This window comes from Olea europaea, chromosome 1 (genome assembly GCF_002742605.1).
Source record: "Olea europaea var. sylvestris chromosome 1, O_europaea_v1, whole genome shotgun sequence".
Lineage (NCBI taxonomy): Eukaryota > Viridiplantae > Streptophyta > Magnoliopsida > Lamiales > Oleaceae > Olea > Olea europaea.
In genome coordinates this window covers 3914654-3933953 of record NC_036237.1, presented here as the reverse complement: position 1 = coordinate 3933953, position 19300 = coordinate 3914654, and the positions used below count along the sequence as shown (strand labels likewise).

Below are 19300 nucleotides of genomic sequence, written 5' to 3'. Positions count from 1 at the left end.
TCTGTATAAAATTGAGCCCCATTTTATAAAAGAAATAATCCAGAAGAAATAGTTTGTGTACTATAAAAAAATAAAATAAAATCAAATATTATAAATAAGAGCACAGTTGAAGGACACCTCGCTAAGGAAATAATGTAAATTAAGTATTAGGAGAAATCATCGACACCACAATGTACCCAATGTTGTCTGTGTTTAATTCTTCCATTTTCAAGGACGTGTTTTTCACCACAAGTTACAATCTAACTTACCAAACATGTTCTTAAGACATGTTTAGCTTGATAAGACATATCGGTACAATATATAAGTTTTTACCTTTTTCCTCTCTTAGTATCGTAGAGCAATGTCTAATTCACCTTGCCAAAAAATGTCATTAAGTCATTATAGTAGACCTTGATGAATGAATGATTGTTGAGCATCAGATGAATGAATATAACAGATGAAACAATTATACATCTTAACCAAGGAACAATGGATGTTTTGTCGTATTTTCACCGCTTCACTAAAAATTGACGACTGCTATTTCAACTAGGAAGCAACTTCCCTTTTCAGTATAAATTCCACAGCCTCTTCCACAGTATCAACAACCTACACAACCAACAAAAAGTACAATCGGTTGCCAATTTGCATTGTAACTTAAAATTGTTGTTAGACTTTTGTCTATTCAATATATTATGTCCTGCAAATTCATGCGATGATATTTCATTGTGAATGCATGTTTTATGCACGTGCAAAACCGTACTAATGTGACCGTCATCAAGTATTTTTTCTTAGGTTACACTTTTCTTAAATATCATTCATCATTTGTGTAAAGAATAAGATGTAAATTACTCCGGTTATAGAGTCAAAAGTGTTTTCACTCCATATTCTAGACACCAACTATTTAACCTATTTTGTCCCCCTAGTTTTTCAAAAATTCATTTTTTTCAAAACTCATTTTTAACAAAACTCCCATAAAATAATTTTAGACGTAAATCGAAAATTTATCCTTCCTTTTTAACCACACTTGCCCCAAAAAAATCACAATTCCAAAATACATTTTCTTATCAAAATGGGGCTCAAACAGGGTTATAATATGTGATCGTAAAAATGACTCACACTATCAAACAACAGATTTACAATTGGAAACATATGTAGCATAATCAGGCTTACCAGATGAGCTGGATATTCTGCATGGTTCTCTTTTTGCCTAAAAACGCCTGTCCTGGTCAAAATAGAAAACTAAGGACTCCTTGCCTGAGAATGAAGAAGTAAAAATAGCTTAAGTATCACCCTCATAAAATTATATGCACATTGACATAACAGTTACAAACAACTGTCACATAAGAGTTGCAAAAGCATGTTTGGCTGATCTTAAAAATCTTACAAGGAAACACATAACTTTCAAAATAAATAACTTTTTATTGGTCAAAGTTCAAAGCAGTTACATTTTTTATTTTTATAAAATGTAAAAAAAGTAAGGTACTCATCTTGATAGTGGGTAAAAGTTACATTATGTTTGATAACAAAAAGCATAGCAAATGGGCCCTAAGCCATGCCAAGAGAGACAAACCTGATGCGCTCCTTTAACATCAACTAAAGGATTATCACCTATCATATATAGGGTCTTGAAAGAATGTGACCCTTGTTCTGCATTTTCCACAATGGCATTGCAATGACAAGAGGATTTCTGGATTTCTCTTAATATGGTTTCAGCGTTTTTGTAAACAAAGGGATTTGGCTTCCCTAAACACGTATACTGCAAAGGTTTATTGTGAATTCTGCAAAGATGCACAGTCAAACAGGAATGTCATGGAATTTTTAACTATAGTCTAGGATAAATATACTATAGGCATGATAGAATTCACATTCTTTGTACCCCACAATGAGAATCATAACATGAGATATATAACGAGAAAACAAAAATGGAGAATCGCTTGAAAGTCAGAGTGGCAACAAACAACAAAATAGCAGGATAGTATTCTCTTTGAGTTTGCTAATGCAAAATAACTAATTCAATCTGCAAGTCCAAATTATACGCCACCACCAAGGCACAAACTTCCTTCACAGATGCACTCCTACAGAGAGGAAAACTTTCCTGTCCTAAAACTACTAGAAATGCTTCAATTCAAGAAGATTGACCCCAGAATAGAGTCATTTATTGATTGAAAATAAATATACGTTCACCATATAGTCCCATCCTGCAACTAGTAGATAATACATACCATTGTGGGGAATGTGGAGGGGAGTGTATGGATAGAAACAAAAATCATTGATAACTCGAAACCAGTAATTTTGACGCTAATGGAATACACAGAAATGGTAGAACCACAAATCAAACCTGTTGAAGATACTTTCAAGGGCTATTCTAAATGCACCCATACCAAGACGTTCTGAAGGAAATGCAGCCTGTAGGATATTGACAGCAGATCAACAGTTTTTAAATGTATAATGAAGAGTTTCAAGAATTTAAAGCAGAAGCACACTGCAAATCCAGAGATTCATATTATTCCTGAAATTTATTTTTCAAGCCAATTTCAAATGCTTAAAATTAATTTTAGTGTGAACAAAACCCTGAAATGCTTCAAGACATTAGAGTCGTTTTGAGTACACGGGAGATTTTACTTTCATAGTTCTGAGTTGTTAAATACTTTCTTTGTGAAGACAAGATAGTGAGGAGGAGTTGTACTTAGATAATATGCATTAGCACTGACCTGATATTGCAGATCATCAGCAGCAAAATATAAAGGTGGCTGACGCCCATAGTTCTCTCCAGGAAGATTTCCAGATGTTAAAATGTCACAAAGCACCTGTATTCATCTGTCACTCATTTCAGAAATATGCTTATATATACAGATATAAAAAGTCAAACTTAATGGCCAACTGAGTTCATGTTGCCTCAGTTTCTACACCATCCTCTATACTTTGTAAGTGGGGGGATATTATCTGAAGGACATACGTAGTTTTGAGTTTTCCTTTTCTTTTTTACTTTTTTTTCATGCGTGGTGGTGGTTTGGGAGGAGGGGGTGGCCAATTCAGTACAGGGGTGCTCAAAAGCAATTGTTCCCATCTATATTATATTTCCTTTTCCTTAAAGCCTGTTGCACATATAATAGCTATGACGTGCGATGATAATGGCTTTAAGACAAAATATTGAGAACAAAGAATTCTCATAATACAACAGTTAATGACTTTCAGAGAAAACAGTCTGATAATTTAGTTAGCAGCTACTTTTACGTTCCCAATGTATGTACTCTTTCCATTAGTGGAAAATGAATATTAAATTTTTTTTGTGACTGGAGTCTGATTGTGACAATTATGCTTTTAATTACTTCTTAGGCCTAAAGAAAGCTCTAACAATGTCTCAGAGTGATTTTTTTGCATTGCTACAGCAGACAAGGTATCTGGATTACACATTTAAGTTAAGTCAAATATATATGTCAGATGACCACAGAAATACTAATTTAAACTTCAGAACAACATATAGTGGCTACTCAACATTCATCTCTAGAGATGTAAGAAAAGTACCTGAATATCCCTCCCCCAGTCAACAGGATCACTAACAACAAATGCTGCTTTAACTTTGTTAGTGATAACATCAGGGCTTGAGACCGACTTTGGGGAATTTTTTGGCCAATCGGAATCCTTAATACTGGCCCACCCTTTATAATGAGCTACAGGATCAATGTGATCGAAGTATGATGCATACTCATCTAGGGAGAGAACTCTTCTGCACATAGTTTTAACTTAAGGTCCCACTAAATGTGCAGAAAAACAAAAAATAAAAAAACTAAAACCACCTTATATGGTGGAACTTACTTGAAGCCATACTCCGACATCACTTCAGCAGGGTCACCTTTTCCAGTAGCAATGATGAGTTCATTCTCGAATCTAGAAAAGAAGAAAATTGGTGATACCACGGTCAAGTCTCAACAAAAAATTAGATGAATTACTTAAAATTTATTATTTGTAAATTTTTTAAAGAAAATCAGCAATATCTATTTATTAAAAAAAAAGCCTCTGAATGCCTCTTGGGGACAAAAAACACATATGAAGGTTCTATCATATCTCATAGTTATTTAATAAATGTCAGTTTACTCCAAAGAGAGAAGCAAAAAAAGATTTTTTTTTTTACCATCTATTGCTCATTAAGCCCTTGTTTGATCCCCATTTTTTTTCCAAAATACATTTTTCTCCCTCTTCTTTTCAACTACACATTTTTCAATAAAATAATATTATATGCAACCCCAAAACTTTTTCTTATTTTTTAACCACACATTCTCCATCAATCAACTATTCTAAAATGCATTCTTAGAAAATAATGTGGCTCAAACAAGCCCTAACTATTGAACTTAGCCCATGTTTGTGCCCCATTTTTACAAACTCATTTTTCTTCAAACTCATTTTCAACTACATTCTTCCAATAAAATAATTTTACATATAAATTCAAAACTTTTTCCTATTTTTTAACCACACAATCTTCAGAAAATCATCATTACAAAACCAATTTTTCCATAAAATGGGGATCAAACACACCCTTAGTATTATTTCCAATTAAAAATAATTTCCATAAGTTATAAACACTCTCTTGGATACTTCTCCAATTATTTAAATGTCTAACCGAAAATTTACTGCTGATATGACTGTCTTAAATACATGATACTTAATGGAATTTTCCCAGCATTGAACACAAAGTGGATCAGACATTGTCTGGAATGCTTATAATCCTGAGTTACATTAGTGGGTGGAATAGAGATATAATCTAATAAAAATAAGTCACAAGTTTAAATTTGAACAAAATTCCAGTTTTTTTTTTTTTTTTTTGGATAGGCAACTAAATACCGGTTTCTATTAATACACTATATCTGAAAAAATAAATCAGGATGTCAGGAGAGATTTTCCGTTATATGTACCTGCTCAGAAAAGTTCTAAAAGGTGAGTGGCCCTGCACTACCTAAATCCAAAGTAGAAGCACTTCAAATCTGTCAACATTTAGACAATTTCATGAATTTTATTTGCCAATTTTAATTACTAACCTGAGAAGGCAAAATCTTCACACCTAGAAGGTTGCTCAAGTCATAGGCTCTTTTAGACTCTGGGAAACCTCCACCTACGGAAACATGATGGCAAAATAACATTAGTTTCTAAATGGTTTGTCAGTGTTTTGTCTAAAAAATAAGTCATGAAGTCAGTTACTCATGCATGGTAAATCTTGGATATAGCCCCTGTTTGATTCCGATTCTTTGAAAAAAAAAAAAAAAAAATACATTTTTAAACAGTATTTTGACATTATTTCAACCACACATTTTTCAATAAAATAATATTATACGTAAATCCAAAACTTTTTCTTATTTTTTAACCACACATTTTCCATTAATACACTATTCAAAAATTCATTCTTATGAAAAGAATGGAGCTCAAACAAGGGCATAATGTACAAAATAAGTTCAAGATGTCTCAGTAATGATGGAAGTCAGTTGTGCCCAAAATTCTTAATATAGATATTTTAATTCGGAAGCAAGAATACTCTACAAATGACAATTACAACAATCATGACTCAAGAACAATTTTTTAGTAGCTGCTCTGAACCAATGTTTTGGAAACCAACCCGGGCAGGGACATGGAAAAGATCATGCGTCAAAGGTCGAATTGCTGACAAATAAATATTAAAAAAAGATCACAAAAAAATGTTGAGGTGAACCTGCTCGTTCTTTACTTCTCTAACTGTTTGTTAATTTCCAGTTTTTTAACCTCAAACAAACCGGTTTCCAGGTTTCCCTTTTAAATCAGCCGGTCTGGTCCAGGTTTCAAAACAATGCTCCGGACCATTTAAGTACTAGTTTGTTACATTGAAGGCTACAATTTTAGCGAATTTCACATCACACAAATAAATAAATTATTTGAGTACATCCAGTTGTAACGATGAAGAAAATAAGCAAGCTGAAAACCAATTACCACCGGATCTTGGAAGAGTCTAAAAAGATACAATCCCCATTCTCATCATTAGATTGCTTGGCAGTTTTGGGGCAGGGTATATAGTGGAAAAGAAACTAATTAAAAAATTCTTTAAATTTTTTTCCACATGAACTAAAAAATCATTCTTCAAATAGCATGATACAAAGAAAGAATAATAATTCAGAAACTAACCATTTGTCAAAAACAGAAAAGGGAACTTCAAAGCACCTGCAAGCCAGCAGAAATCAGTTTTACATTACAAACAGGCTATTACATTTTAATTTCAAATAATATGAACGCAAAATAATCCCATATGGTGTACCTGCCACTGTCCATACCCTACAAAAGACATGGCTAGAAAATTTACAACCAGCTTATTAATCCAAACTATAAACCAGCCCTAGTATTGAAAACCTTCTTCAAAGAGACCCTTGATTTAACATATAGCCCTTGTTTGAGTCTCATTCTTTGAAAAAAAATGCATTCTTAAAAAGTGTTTTGAATCATTTCAACCACACGTTGTTCAATAAAATAATATAACACGCAAATCTAAAATTTTTCTTTATTTTTTAACCACATATTTTCCATCAATACACTATTCAAAAATGCATTTCTTCCAACAAAATGGGACTCAAAAAAGGGCATAATATGCACAGCAGGGAGATGACAAGTAAGGGCTTATTGAAAGAAAGTGGATAGAGAAATGAGATCTATGCCCTCACAGAAACATACAATCACGGAGATAAAGAGGGAGAGAAAGTCTTCCATGTCACCTAATTATACCACTGCAGCAAACACTTTTATTACATTTAAGCATACTTATTCAATCGATCGAAAGACACAAATTCTATTTCAATGCATATAGTGTAATGACCCAAATTTTAAAGATTTGAATCATTACCAAAATTTATTTATAAAATGCTCAATTATATTTTATACCACATATGATGCATCAATTTTAAATTTCTAACTGGCACATTCTTTGAAATCTAATTTATTAGTAGATAACTGTATTTGAACGTGTTCAACAGCCAACTAAACATTTAATTTAGAAAAAGAAGAGAAAACTTGCAGGAGACAAGAATACAACCAAAAGCTCCCTTTTTTATTAAAGAAATCCACACACTTTACATCGCATGGCTATGGCTATGGGATATTTATTATGTGTGTGGAAGTGACCACGAGCCAAACATTCATTATTTGATATGAATTTAGCAATAAGGACAGATCCCATTATTTTTAAACAGTGAAGTTGGTGGAAGAAGTAACATTCAATTCAAAACTTATTAAAAATGAAACAACATCGCACGTCAACTAGATTATTAATGCTTCATGAGGCAGTGACACGGAAATAATATTTTGAATCAAGATTCCCAATTTTTCTTCATGAAAACATGGAGAAAAAGGAAATTGACATGCTAGATTTAGTCATTTAGACGATGCATGCCTTTCACCATTATCAGATTAATATATGAATTCTTAGGAAAATTACATTATTGGTAAAATTAATCATTGGAAAAGCAGATTTGATGATGGAAATTTAAAAAAAATAAAATAAAATAAAATTTTGTTTCCATTAATGTAAGATAGCACTTAAGGGAAATCAAACAATTTAATTCAAACCTTTAAATAAAAGTGCAATTTAAAAATATCCATATAACAAATAACATATACGATAATTCAATTAAAAATAAGTGTCTATGGCAACAAAATTAAAAGAGATAAAGTTACGTGCTAAATTCTTTAGATTTTCATTCAGTGAAACGAGGCACAACCACTCAGTAGAATCGCCACGCTCCATTCTAACCTGTGAGAAGTGGGGAAAATTGTGAGTACATGGGAATACTCAGTAGAATTTAAAAATTAATGGTGCAATCTAAAGTAAAATTTTTAAAACATGTATCAAGATATCAGACCATCTCATATCTTTAGAAATCGGTAAGAGCTCATATCATTTGTACCGAAATAACCATATCATTCATATTATAGCATATCATATCTTTAACTTTCATGAGTACAATAACTCATCAACATGAAACAAATAATTAAACGGGAAAGAATACACTACACCTCCATATCCTACCTTATAACTTGCTTTAATTTTTGGAAGATAAAATAAAATTCACGTTCCAACAATTCCTTTTTCTGCCTCTGCTTATGTGTCGTGCATGTATATGTATATGTGTGCATACATACATACATACAGTGTATTTTCTATCATGTGATGTAACTATATACATAGGCAATTATATAAGAGTTGGTACATTATGGAGAAACATGTGGGCGTGGAATAGAGTTATGGATAAAAGTATTGGAAACCAAAATTTGACTAAATCTTGCCAACAACTAAACCACTCAAAAATCAACACATTCCATACACGTGGCGGCACACCTAGTTAAGTTGAAAGGAATCAGTTTTCTTTTAATAACCACCAACGTGACTTTCCTAACCTCTCTCTTTTCTTTTCTGCCACCTTTTTAAATCTTTATTTAATAAAAAAAAAATTCAATCACTACACCTACCCAAGAATCTTGTTCCATTAAATAATTTAAAATTCATTAAATACTCAATTAAAATATAATTTAAGGCTATATCTTTCGACCTCAATAACTTGGGTTCCACTAATCCAAATTGACTTTTTCTCGAAACTAATATGTATGATTAATTACGATATATCCAATGAGCCTAATATTCATATACTAATTATTGCTCCGCTAATATCTACATTTTAACCAAAATAAAAATGAAAGTTACTATACATATATTTTAGTCCCTAACATTTCAAAATATTAAAATATAGCATACAAAAATTAAATTCTATTCTATGAAAATTTTCGGGACATTACAATCTCCTCCCTTAGAATATTTTCGTCCTTGAAAATTTACCTTGGCTAATCGAAGAGCTCTGAATAATTGATTCTAAGCTCCTCTTTTTCTTCCAAGTTGACTCGTCAAGTCCATGATTTCGCCATTGAACCTTGATTAGGGGAACTTTCTTGTTTCTGAGTTGATGTACTTTTTTATTCAAAATCATCGTCGGGATTTCTTCATAGGATAAGTTTTTTTGTGCGTCCAATGTCTAATAATTTACTACATGATTGGGATCATGAACATATTTTCTGAGTATCGAAACATGAAATACATTATGCACTGCTGCAAGTCAGGTGGTAAGACAAGTCGGTACGTCACAACACCAATCCTTTCAAGAATCTCGAAAAATCCAATAAATCGCGGTCTCAACTTTCTCTTCTTACCAAATCTCAAAACACCCTTCATGGGTGCTAATTTAAGAAAAACCTTGTTGCCTATACTAAATTCCAAATCCATTCTTCTACCATCTACATAACTTTTCTGTCGGTCCTGTGCTATCTTTATTCTGGCTCTAATCTTGTCAACCACCTCAACCGTGCCAATTTACCTCAATCAACATTTTTCTTGTCATCCTCTCATATGTATAGGAGTTTACAATTATATACAAAGAAACCCTAATTATACAAAGGAAAATCAATCTAAACAAGGAAACTAATTATACAAGGAGGAAACCTTTCACTTTATTGTAAATCACAGCGCCCCATACGAAGCTCTTTACCCTATAGGCATGGCCACATATGAAGCTTACACCAATAGTTTCTAGGCTAGTATATGCATGGCTCCATATGAAGCTCTTTACCTTAGAAAGTGCAAATCCTCTTTCCATTGGGATGAAATCGGAGAGAATAGAATTTTGGTTCCTGAAATTATTGAACGAACAGTGTAAAATTCTATTCTCTCAATTTGTTAAACAATCTTAAAATTTTTAACAAAAGAAATTAAAAGAAAAGAGAGAGGTTAGGGAAGTCGTGTGGGTGGTTGTTAAAAGAAAACTAATTCCTTTCAACTTAACTAGGTGTGCCGCCACGTGTATGGAATGTATTGATTTTTGAGTGGTTTGGTTGTTGACAAGACTTAGTCAAATTTCGGATTCCGATACTTTTATCCATAACTCTATTCTACTCCCACACGTTTCCCCACAATGTACCAACTCTTGTATAATTGCCTATGTATATACTTACATTACATGAGAGAAAATACATACACACACACACACATAAGCAGAGGTAGAAAAAGAAATTGTTGGAATGTGAATTTTGTTTTGTCTTCCAAAAATTAAAGCAAGTTAACAAGTTAGAATATCGAGGTGCAGTGTATTCTATCCCGTTTAATTATCTTTTCATGTTGATGAGTTATTGTACTCATGAAAGCTAAAGATATGATATGATATAAATGATATCGTCATTTCGGTACAAATAATATAATATGATATAAATTCTTACCGATTTCTAAAGATATGATGATGGTATGATATTTTTGACACATGTATTTAAATTTTTTTATTTGGGATTGCACCATGATTTTTTTTTGTCCTGTTGAGTATTTCCATGTACTTACCTATTTCCCTACTCCTCACAGATTAGAACGGATCACTAATTGGCGGGCGATGCGATGCAATCGTGATACTAGAAATTATGGAATTCAATAAAAACAATCCGAAGTAATGTGACCATGGACTTTTATTTTCAGCGTTATTTTAATTTTATTTCCATGTAAAATTGTTATTTAGGATTTGGGACATGTTTCAATTGATTATGTTTCATTTATATATTAATTATTTTATCGATGAAACTAAAAATTCTCACATGGGGTGTTTGAATAATTCATTTAATTATGGAATAAAAGTTTTGGTAACGATGTAAATTGTTAAAATTTCGGTCGTCACATATAGTGGGCTAAAGCTTTTAAATTAGATCCGAAATGACACAACAGGTCAAATTCTTTCACCAAGATAAAGATTATTCACACTGTTACACAGATAGAAGACCAGACTGTTACACAGATAGAAGACCAGACTTGCAGAATTTCTTTACACGCTGATAGAAGAAAATAAATTCTCAGGACTTCTTTAAAATATCCTTGCCTATCCAGAATGTGTGTGGTCAGTTACAAAATTTGTAATTTTTACTGCTTCCTTTTTAAGAATTTATAGATCTTTTTATTACTATAATAATTTGCTCGAATTTCACAACCCTAATTAAAATTAAAAATCATTATTTTCCATTTTAAATTTCGATCAATTTAAACAATTGTATAGTATATATGAAGAACAAATATCTAAAAGAAGTTTGAGTCGAAAATTCTACCGGAATCATCATACAGTCTCTTTAGTGCTTTATGGGAATTTCCAATTGGTGTTTGGCCTCGTAATATGACCCCATCTATATCAAATGCTATCCCAAATGATGACCTGATTATAAAAACAAAACATTCGCCATTAAATTGAAACATCATTCACTTCAATTCACAGAAATGTGTGTGTTATGAAGATTTACGGAACTGTATCGGGACTGAGTTGAGCGACGAAGAAGATTGAGGTGGTCGGAGGTAAGACAGTGGCAATGGCTGTTTGACTCGAAACCTCATTTTTCATCTACAATTGTGTCTCGAAAAAATAAAATGAAAGTAAAAAAAACACCTATGGAAGATAAGTAGTGGTGCGACCGTTCTCTCAAGGAACGCCACTGGTGAAGGTAAATTAAGGTCCACTACTGTTAAATTTTATGAAAAATATCATGTACGACAAATTTATTTTCTACTTTAACTGTTTGATATAAAAATGAAAATAAAGTTTGAATTTCATGGTATAAACACTTATGCCAAGTTTGATAGCCTTGATTTTCCATGGAAAATGGAAAATGGAAAATGTTTTTCATTTCCACCCAATTTGTATTGTTTGATTGCTAAAAATTTTCATGGAATTTATTTTCCAACTTCCCTCCACACGTGCCAATTCCACGGTTTTGTGGAAAATCAATTCTCACCACTTGTTGAATTTTCAACCAATTTTTTATTTTTTTAGAACAAGTTATATTCCCAATTGTAATAAATTGTCTCTTTAGCTGAAAATTTTCATGAAAAACAAAGTCAAATGAACATCAAAAGATAAAAAATTTCAATATTTTTCATATGAAAAATTATATTAATCTAACACATTTAATTGTCAATTCCCAATAAAATAAGTCCTAGTCAATTCAATTATCTGGAATTCAATTTTTTTCATCCAAATTTCATCCTTACAATCAAACGAACCATTAAAACATATTTTTGACCTATTGAGTGAAAATAGAATCCCTATGATTTTGATTGTTTTTTCTTTTCCAAATCACATGAAATTTGTTAGCCTTTCCACCTTTGCAATCGAATGGATCTGAATGAAAAAAAAAACAATAATGAATAAAAATTAACTTTTTAATCATTTTTATCAATAACTCCTTTAGGTTCTGATCTGTTTGGCTTTAAAATTTATTTTTATTTAATTTTATTTCATAAAAATCAATTTTTATTAATTTTTAATCTCACATTGCTTCAATTTTTTTACTAATCTACTAAGCTCTTGTTCGATGCTCATTATCTATAAACTCATTTTTACCTAAATTTATTTCTAATTATACATTCTCGAGTAAATTATTTTCCACTTAAATTCAAAATTTTTCTACATTTCAATTATATTTTCTCCTAAAATTTACTATTGAAAAACTCATTTTCAAATAAACAAAAAGTATCAAACATGGGCTAGAAATCTATTTTTAGCTGAATCAAATCATAAAATTTTAAAAATATGCTATTTGTACATAATGCGGTGTTCATTTTTCTTACATGGAACGGGATTTACTTCGAATAAATTATATTTTATTTGAAGAGGATATCCCTTCATGTGAGGGGTGGATATCGTTATAAACACTTGATGCACGTATAGTATAATAAAAAAAATTATTGTCTTCTCAAAAACTCATTTTTAACCAGTCATTATTTTATAAAATAATTTTACACGGAAAATTAAAACTTCTCTTTATTTTTTAACTACACGTTCTTTAATAAAATACTTTTTCAAAAAATATTTTTGGCCAAAAAAGTCAGACCGACACTTATATGCAATTTTTGGTTACTTTTCTTTTGAAAATTCTTACTTATATCTAAAAACGATCATGTACATCAATGTTTATATAGAAGATTACGTAATGTCACGTGACACACTGCAATTTATCAGTTTAGAATATTATAAATTTTTTCATCCATTTTTTTTTCTCTCCACATTATTTTTTGTAACTATCTATGTACTATCTTAAAACAAGTTGCAAAATTCATTTATAAAAATTGTAAATTTCACGAAAGATTATTATAATTAATTATTTATTTTAACGTCTTTAAATCTGATTTTAATCTATAACAAACATCTCCTCGGTCTCCCACTCACAGGTGCTAACTATAAGCTCAAAGAACCCTTGTTTCTCTGTCCACTCTCACACACACGAATTCTATTGGCATTTCACTTGTCTCTGGCGAATATCTTGCAAGATCTCTGTTGACACGCTAAAAGTGTAGCCCAAATCGAATAGCCCAAGGAATGAAGTCCAATTGGGGAATTCCCAAATCAAATAGCCCAAAGAATGAAATCCAACTGGGCAATTCAGGATAAAGGCCAAGATAGGGTTATTAATGAATGGAGTGGAAGCCCACAAACACGGTAACATCATCGCCCAAACTTGCAAGACGCCCAAGATCTGAGCGAGTGAAGTGCCTTACAGTCGCCCAGAGCTATGACCCTGTTCTCGCCCAAACTTTCGAATCGCCCAGGATCTTAGCAAACATAAGATATTATGGTTATCCAGAAGTGCAGTTATTGAAGCAGTTATTGAGTAACATTATCATGTTCCACGATTCAAGGAGTTCAGTTGAAAACGGTTGAACGACAAAGAGTAGTGGCAGCAGTTAGAGACGGCAGTTCCACGACAAGTTAGCCATCATAAAGAAAGTGGGTAGTTATAAAGCAATCTAGCAGTTTCTAAGCGAATGATCACGAAGAAATCATCAAGGGAATATAAAAGGAAGAGAAGACATGGAGCAAATGACCCCGAATCAAATACTTTCAAACAGAGAATATGTAACTTCAATTTCTTAGTTTAGACTTAAACATTTCTTTTTAGTACTCGTGTGCTTGCGCCCCTTGGAAACATTCTGTTTAGTTCTAATTGTAAAGTCACTGCCAATAAAACACCCATTTTTGGGACTTTGTCTCAAGAGGTTTGTTCCTTACACAATCGTCTGATCCCTTTTTAATTGTTAGCGACACCCGCGCGAAACAATTTGGCACGCCGAGTGGGACTTTGGTGTTTGGTGTTGAAGATATAAAAGGTGAAACAATATGCCTCAGAAATCTGATAAGGAAGCAAGTCAGGGAGGAGTCCAGTCTGTGATCGAGCGATATGAGGAGCAGCATAACTCTCCACGTACAAATGGACAGAGTCAGAACAGTCACAGTCGTTACGAACCAATGACAGAGTTGAGTCCTTGAACCATGCGTGCATTACTTGGAGAACTCACACAGGATGTCGTTGAACAGGTAAATATATGAAATATTCATAATATGGAAAGATTTATCCAAAATGGGAATGCACATTATGACAACATGGCCAAACAATTGAATACTTTGAACGAAATAATGAATAAGTTGGTAGGCCAAATTTGTCAGCTAGTTGCGCCTCTTGCAAATCATTTTCAAACTAGGACAATTGTAGGACGTAATCCCCCAGTCCTAAGTCCAAATCAAGGGGTAGAACCACCTTTTGGTCCATCTACTTCAAACCAGGGGGATGGTGTAATGTCAAATCAGAATAGTAGCAATGGTACATCTAACTTGGGGGTAACCTAAACGTAAGAGATAATGTCCTAAATAATGGACAGAATGCCTCACGTGTTAACGATGGAATAAATATTCAGGCTAGTGGTAACAATGGCCCAAATGGCAACTTTGTGGCCAACCAAGGACCAAATATCAGGTCTCAAGCAAATCAACCGGTCAACCAACCTGTAGGAATTCCATATGACCCCAATGTCATGTTAAGGAATCAAATTATGGAAATAGTACAGGACCAGATGACTTTTGGGATACGTCCTGTCATTAGGCCGACTTACACGAAGTCATATCCTAATTGCGTAGACCAAGGATATCCATGGCCTAGAGGGTATAAAGTGCCAGAATTCTCATTATTTACCAGTTTAGGAGAGATGTCTACTCTAGAACACATAAGGCGATTCACACTGCAAAGTGGTGACGTAACTGATTACCATAAAATGAGGTTGTTCCCTAGTTCATTAACAGGAGTAGCTTTCTCCTGGTTCATCAATTTGCCAGCAAACTCTGTCCAAACATGACAACAATTGGAGCAATTGTTCCACGCTCAGTTTTATAAGACTGAGTCTGAAATTACTTTGACCGATTTGACGAATCTACGTCAAATGCCAGACGAATGGGCAGAAGGTTTCCTTCAAAGGTTCAAGACAGCAAGAAGTAAATGTTTTGTGCCTTTGCCCGAAAAGAAGTTTGTTAAAATCGCTCAAGGTTGTCTAAGCTTTGATTTGAAAAAGAAATTCCAAGACAAGGAATTTCTCGATCTTTTTCAATTGAGCGCGAACGTGATTAGGTATGAACGATTAATAAGAGAAGAAGAGCAAATGAAAAATTCTAGCAAGGGAACTTATTATAGAGACCCAAATTTTGATGTTTATACCATTAATGACGAGTGTTACGATCAAATTAAATATATTTGGCCGAATTAATCAAAGGAGACACGTATACTTGTCCTATAATGGCTAAACTTAGACCGTCGGGCAAGGATGAGACTATAGAAGATGAAAACAAAAAGGTTAGAATGTTTTCGTTCGATGTAATCAAAGCTGACCTTATATTTGATAAATTATATAAGGATAAACGAATAAAGCTGAGCGATAAACATAAATTGTCAAGCTCTGAACAAGTTAAGGGTAAAAAATATTGTAAGTGGCATAATGCATGGTCACATTTGACTAATAACTATTTGGTTTTTCGCCATGTGTTACAGGATGCCATTGAATCAGGACGAATTATGTTCGAAGATAAGAAGAAGATGGCAGTGGATGAAAATCCTTTTCCACAGCCACTTGGGGTGAACATGGTGATGACTGGTTTCAAAAACAAGTTGCCAAAATTCAAGTTGGTTATAGATGATGGAGAAAAAGACCCTGGATCACATCCCAATGTCTTTGAACGTATCAAAGGGAATAAGCCCAAAAAGGATGAAGACGTCCTGTGTGCAAGATATAAAAGAGAAGTAAGTGGGAATACAGAGAAACCAGGGATATGGCAGCATCACCATCACCCTAGTTTTTTCCCAAACGCTCAGCCTGGTAGAGGGCGAGGTACATTGTTCTATAGGGGACCCCCTTTTGAGAGGCAGTTCAAGCCAGTGAATAATGGGAGAACATTCAGGCCGCAGTCTCGCCAACCAAATGTATGGCATTCGTTCCAGTATAATGCAGGAAGGACGATACCCTTCAATGAGATGACTAGAACCCAACAAAGACGTTTTCAACTGAACTATGGACGAATGATGAGACAATAACAGGGAATGCCACGTACTAAGGCGCCTAAGCTACTCGAGGTGGTCAATCAAAATATTCTCGAAGACAGTGAGGAGACTGTTACAGGTGAATCTTCTGGGAGGTCGAAGTTTGAGCGAGACAGAAGAGATGGAGAAGATCCATATCAGTCCCTTACTATTCAATTCGGTACGTTACCTCCTGTCATGGCTAATAACTATTTGCTAGCCAATGAGTTCAAGAATAAAGAGAAAGAAGAAGAAGAGAGGGAGGATAACGAAGAAGAAGCATGCATGCTGGAGTATGAAGAAGGCCAAACTTCTAGAGGGGCCTACGATGATGAAGGAGATGATGGTATGACGGATATCAAAGAGGAAATTGATTTGGAAGCAGAAAGATGAAAAAGAGGAGTGTTGTACAATACTCTGTTGAAGCAACTACATCGAGAGGGGGTTCGTGAAGTGGACTTGTTAGGAGAACTGTCTGGGCGTTCTTTCGATTATTACATGTTGTACGGGATGCCCAAAAGAAAAAAGAGAGTTCCTCGCTCTGAAAAGTATGAATCACCTCCAAGAATAATGTCTCCTCCCACAGGTTGGGTAACTGAAGAAAAAGCATTAGAAAACAGTAAAAATGAAATTCAAGAAATGGAAGCTCAGTACGACATGCTGCACGTTGACTCCTCACAAAAGGATAACTCGACAGAGGACAAGCAGGAAGTGGAAATAGATACTGCCGAAAAGGTTATTTTTAAGCGACCAGCCATGAAGTTAACTAAACACTTGAGGCCATTGTACGTTAAAGCTCTAGTTAACGGCATACCTGTGGCAAAAGTGCTTGTCGATAATGTAGCAGCTATAAACACCATTCCATCTAGGATGATGAGGAAATTTGCAAAGAAAGAAGGTGATATGATCCCAACAAAAGTCGTTCTTACGAGTTTCAATGGGAGAGCAACTTAAGCTGAAGGGGTCATGCCATTGGACATAACTATAGGGACAACTATTAGGACCACAGTCTTCTTTGTAATAGATGGTCCTACTAGTTACAATGTGTTATTAGGAAGTGATAGGATATACGGAAGTCGTTGTATACCCTCATCGCTCCATCAATGCCTGGTTTTTTGGAATGACAAAGGCGAAGTACAAGTGGTGTAGGCCGATCATAGACCTTTTGTCGCAGAAGCAAACTCAGTAGAAAGGTTCATGTACGAAGCAAATTATGGACCTATCAGAGTAGTCCGAGGTGGAAAAAAAACTCAAATTGTCACGCAGAGTGAAGAGCCGTTTTCGGTGGATGCACTCACTGAAATGTTCAGTCAGATGAGACCAAACATAGTGGCCCTAGAAGAGCCAGTAATTGGCAAAATAGTAATCAAGGAGTTTTAAATGAGTTGTAAGCAACAAAGGCAAATGGTCGATGTTCAGGCCTTCAAAGCCAAATTAATGGCTTTCAATAAAGAATGTAAGGACAAGACGAAAGAAGAAGCAACCTTGGAAGCATTGAGAGACAAATTGACAGTGTTCGAGTTGGAACAAAATATTGGCCGAGAAGTCAACAAGGTGTATTGTTTAGAAAAAGAAGTGCCTATAAGGGAATTGGACGATGAAGTAATGGGGATCACTAAGCCTGGATACGCTCAAGCACAAGACCCTCTGATTAAAGTGAATATTGGCAATGAAGGGGAAGATCGCCCAACCTTCGTCAGCCAGATGCTCGATCAAGAGGTTAGTGATAAATTAATCGCTTTATTAAAGGAATATAAGGATTGTTTTACTTGGAAATATGAACATATGCCTGGTTTAGATAGAGGTTTGGTGGAACATAGATTACCAACCAAGTCAAACTTTAAACCTCATAAACAACCTCCTAGGTGTTTTGCTCCTAATATACTCCCTGAAATTAAGAAAGAAATAGAGCGATTATTAAAAGCAGGTTTTATTAGAACGGCCAGATATGTCGAATGGTTGTCCAATATCGTGCCAGTGCTAAAAAAGAATGGTAAATTAAGGGTGTGCATAGACTTTAGGAATTTAAACATAGTCACACCCAAAGATGAATATCCAATGCCTACGGTAGATTTTTTAGTAGACTCGACTGCCAGACACGTAATATATTTCTTCATGGATGGGTATTCAGAATACAATTAAATTTATATAGCTAAGGAAGATATACACAAAACTGCCTTTAGGTGCCCTGGATCTCAAGGATGTTTTGAATGGGTAATTATGCCTTTCGGCCTAAAAAATGCAGGAGCAACTTATCAAAGGGCAATGAACTTGATTTTTCATGATATGATAGGCAAGTTTGTTGAGGTGTATGTAGATGATATAGTGGTCAAATCCATTAAAGAAGAGGACCATTTTGAACAATTGAGATGTTCATTTGAGCGAATGAGGCAATATAAACTAAAATTGAATCCCTTGAAATGTGCATTTGGCATTAACACAGGAAACTTCCTTGGTTTTTTAGTACACAAAAGAGGGATTGAACTTGATAAAAATAAAGCGAAGGCTATTTTAGAGGCCAAATCACCTAGCAATAAAAAAGAATTGCAAAGGTTTCTAGGCCAAGTAAATTTTTTAAGACGCTTTATTTCTAACTGTATAGAGCGAACTAAAGCTTTTTCGCGACTTTTAAAATTGAAAAATAGGATGAATTCGTCTGGAAAGAAGAGTATCAAAAGGCTTTTGAAAGCCTAAAGACATATTTATCAAGTCCACTAGTGTTGGTGTCACCAATCCAAGGACGGCCAATGAAAGTATATATATCGGTTGAACAAGAATCAATAGCTGGAATGGTCGCGCAAGAAGACCAATTTGGTAAAGAAAGAGCGATTTACTATTTGAGTAGACGGTTAAAAAAATGTGAATGTAATTACTCTGTCATTGAAAAATTATGTCTTGCATTGTATTTCAC

The 19300-nt window shown here is 34.0% G+C and overlaps 1 protein-coding gene across 1 annotated transcript; it reads right to left on the bottom strand.

Moving 5' to 3' along the window:
* Positions 1-171: 171 nt before the first annotated feature.
* Positions 172-11481, bottom strand: LOC111377306 (uncharacterized protein YKR070W-like). The gene is made up of 12 exons (XM_023000408.1): positions 11304-11481; positions 11110-11213; positions 6124-6159; positions 5013-5086; positions 4890-4930; positions 3796-3867; positions 3505-3706; positions 2691-2786; positions 2318-2385; positions 1550-1757; positions 1150-1233; positions 172-585 (listed from the first exon to the last, which is right to left on the bottom strand). Exons 1-11 carry the CDS (start codon positions 11387-11389, stop codon positions 1219-1221), a joined length of 1002 nt encoding a protein of 333 aa, XP_022856176.1. The 5' UTR covers positions 11390-11481; the 3' UTR covers positions 172-585; positions 1150-1218.
* Positions 11482-19300: the final 7819 nt, after the last annotated feature.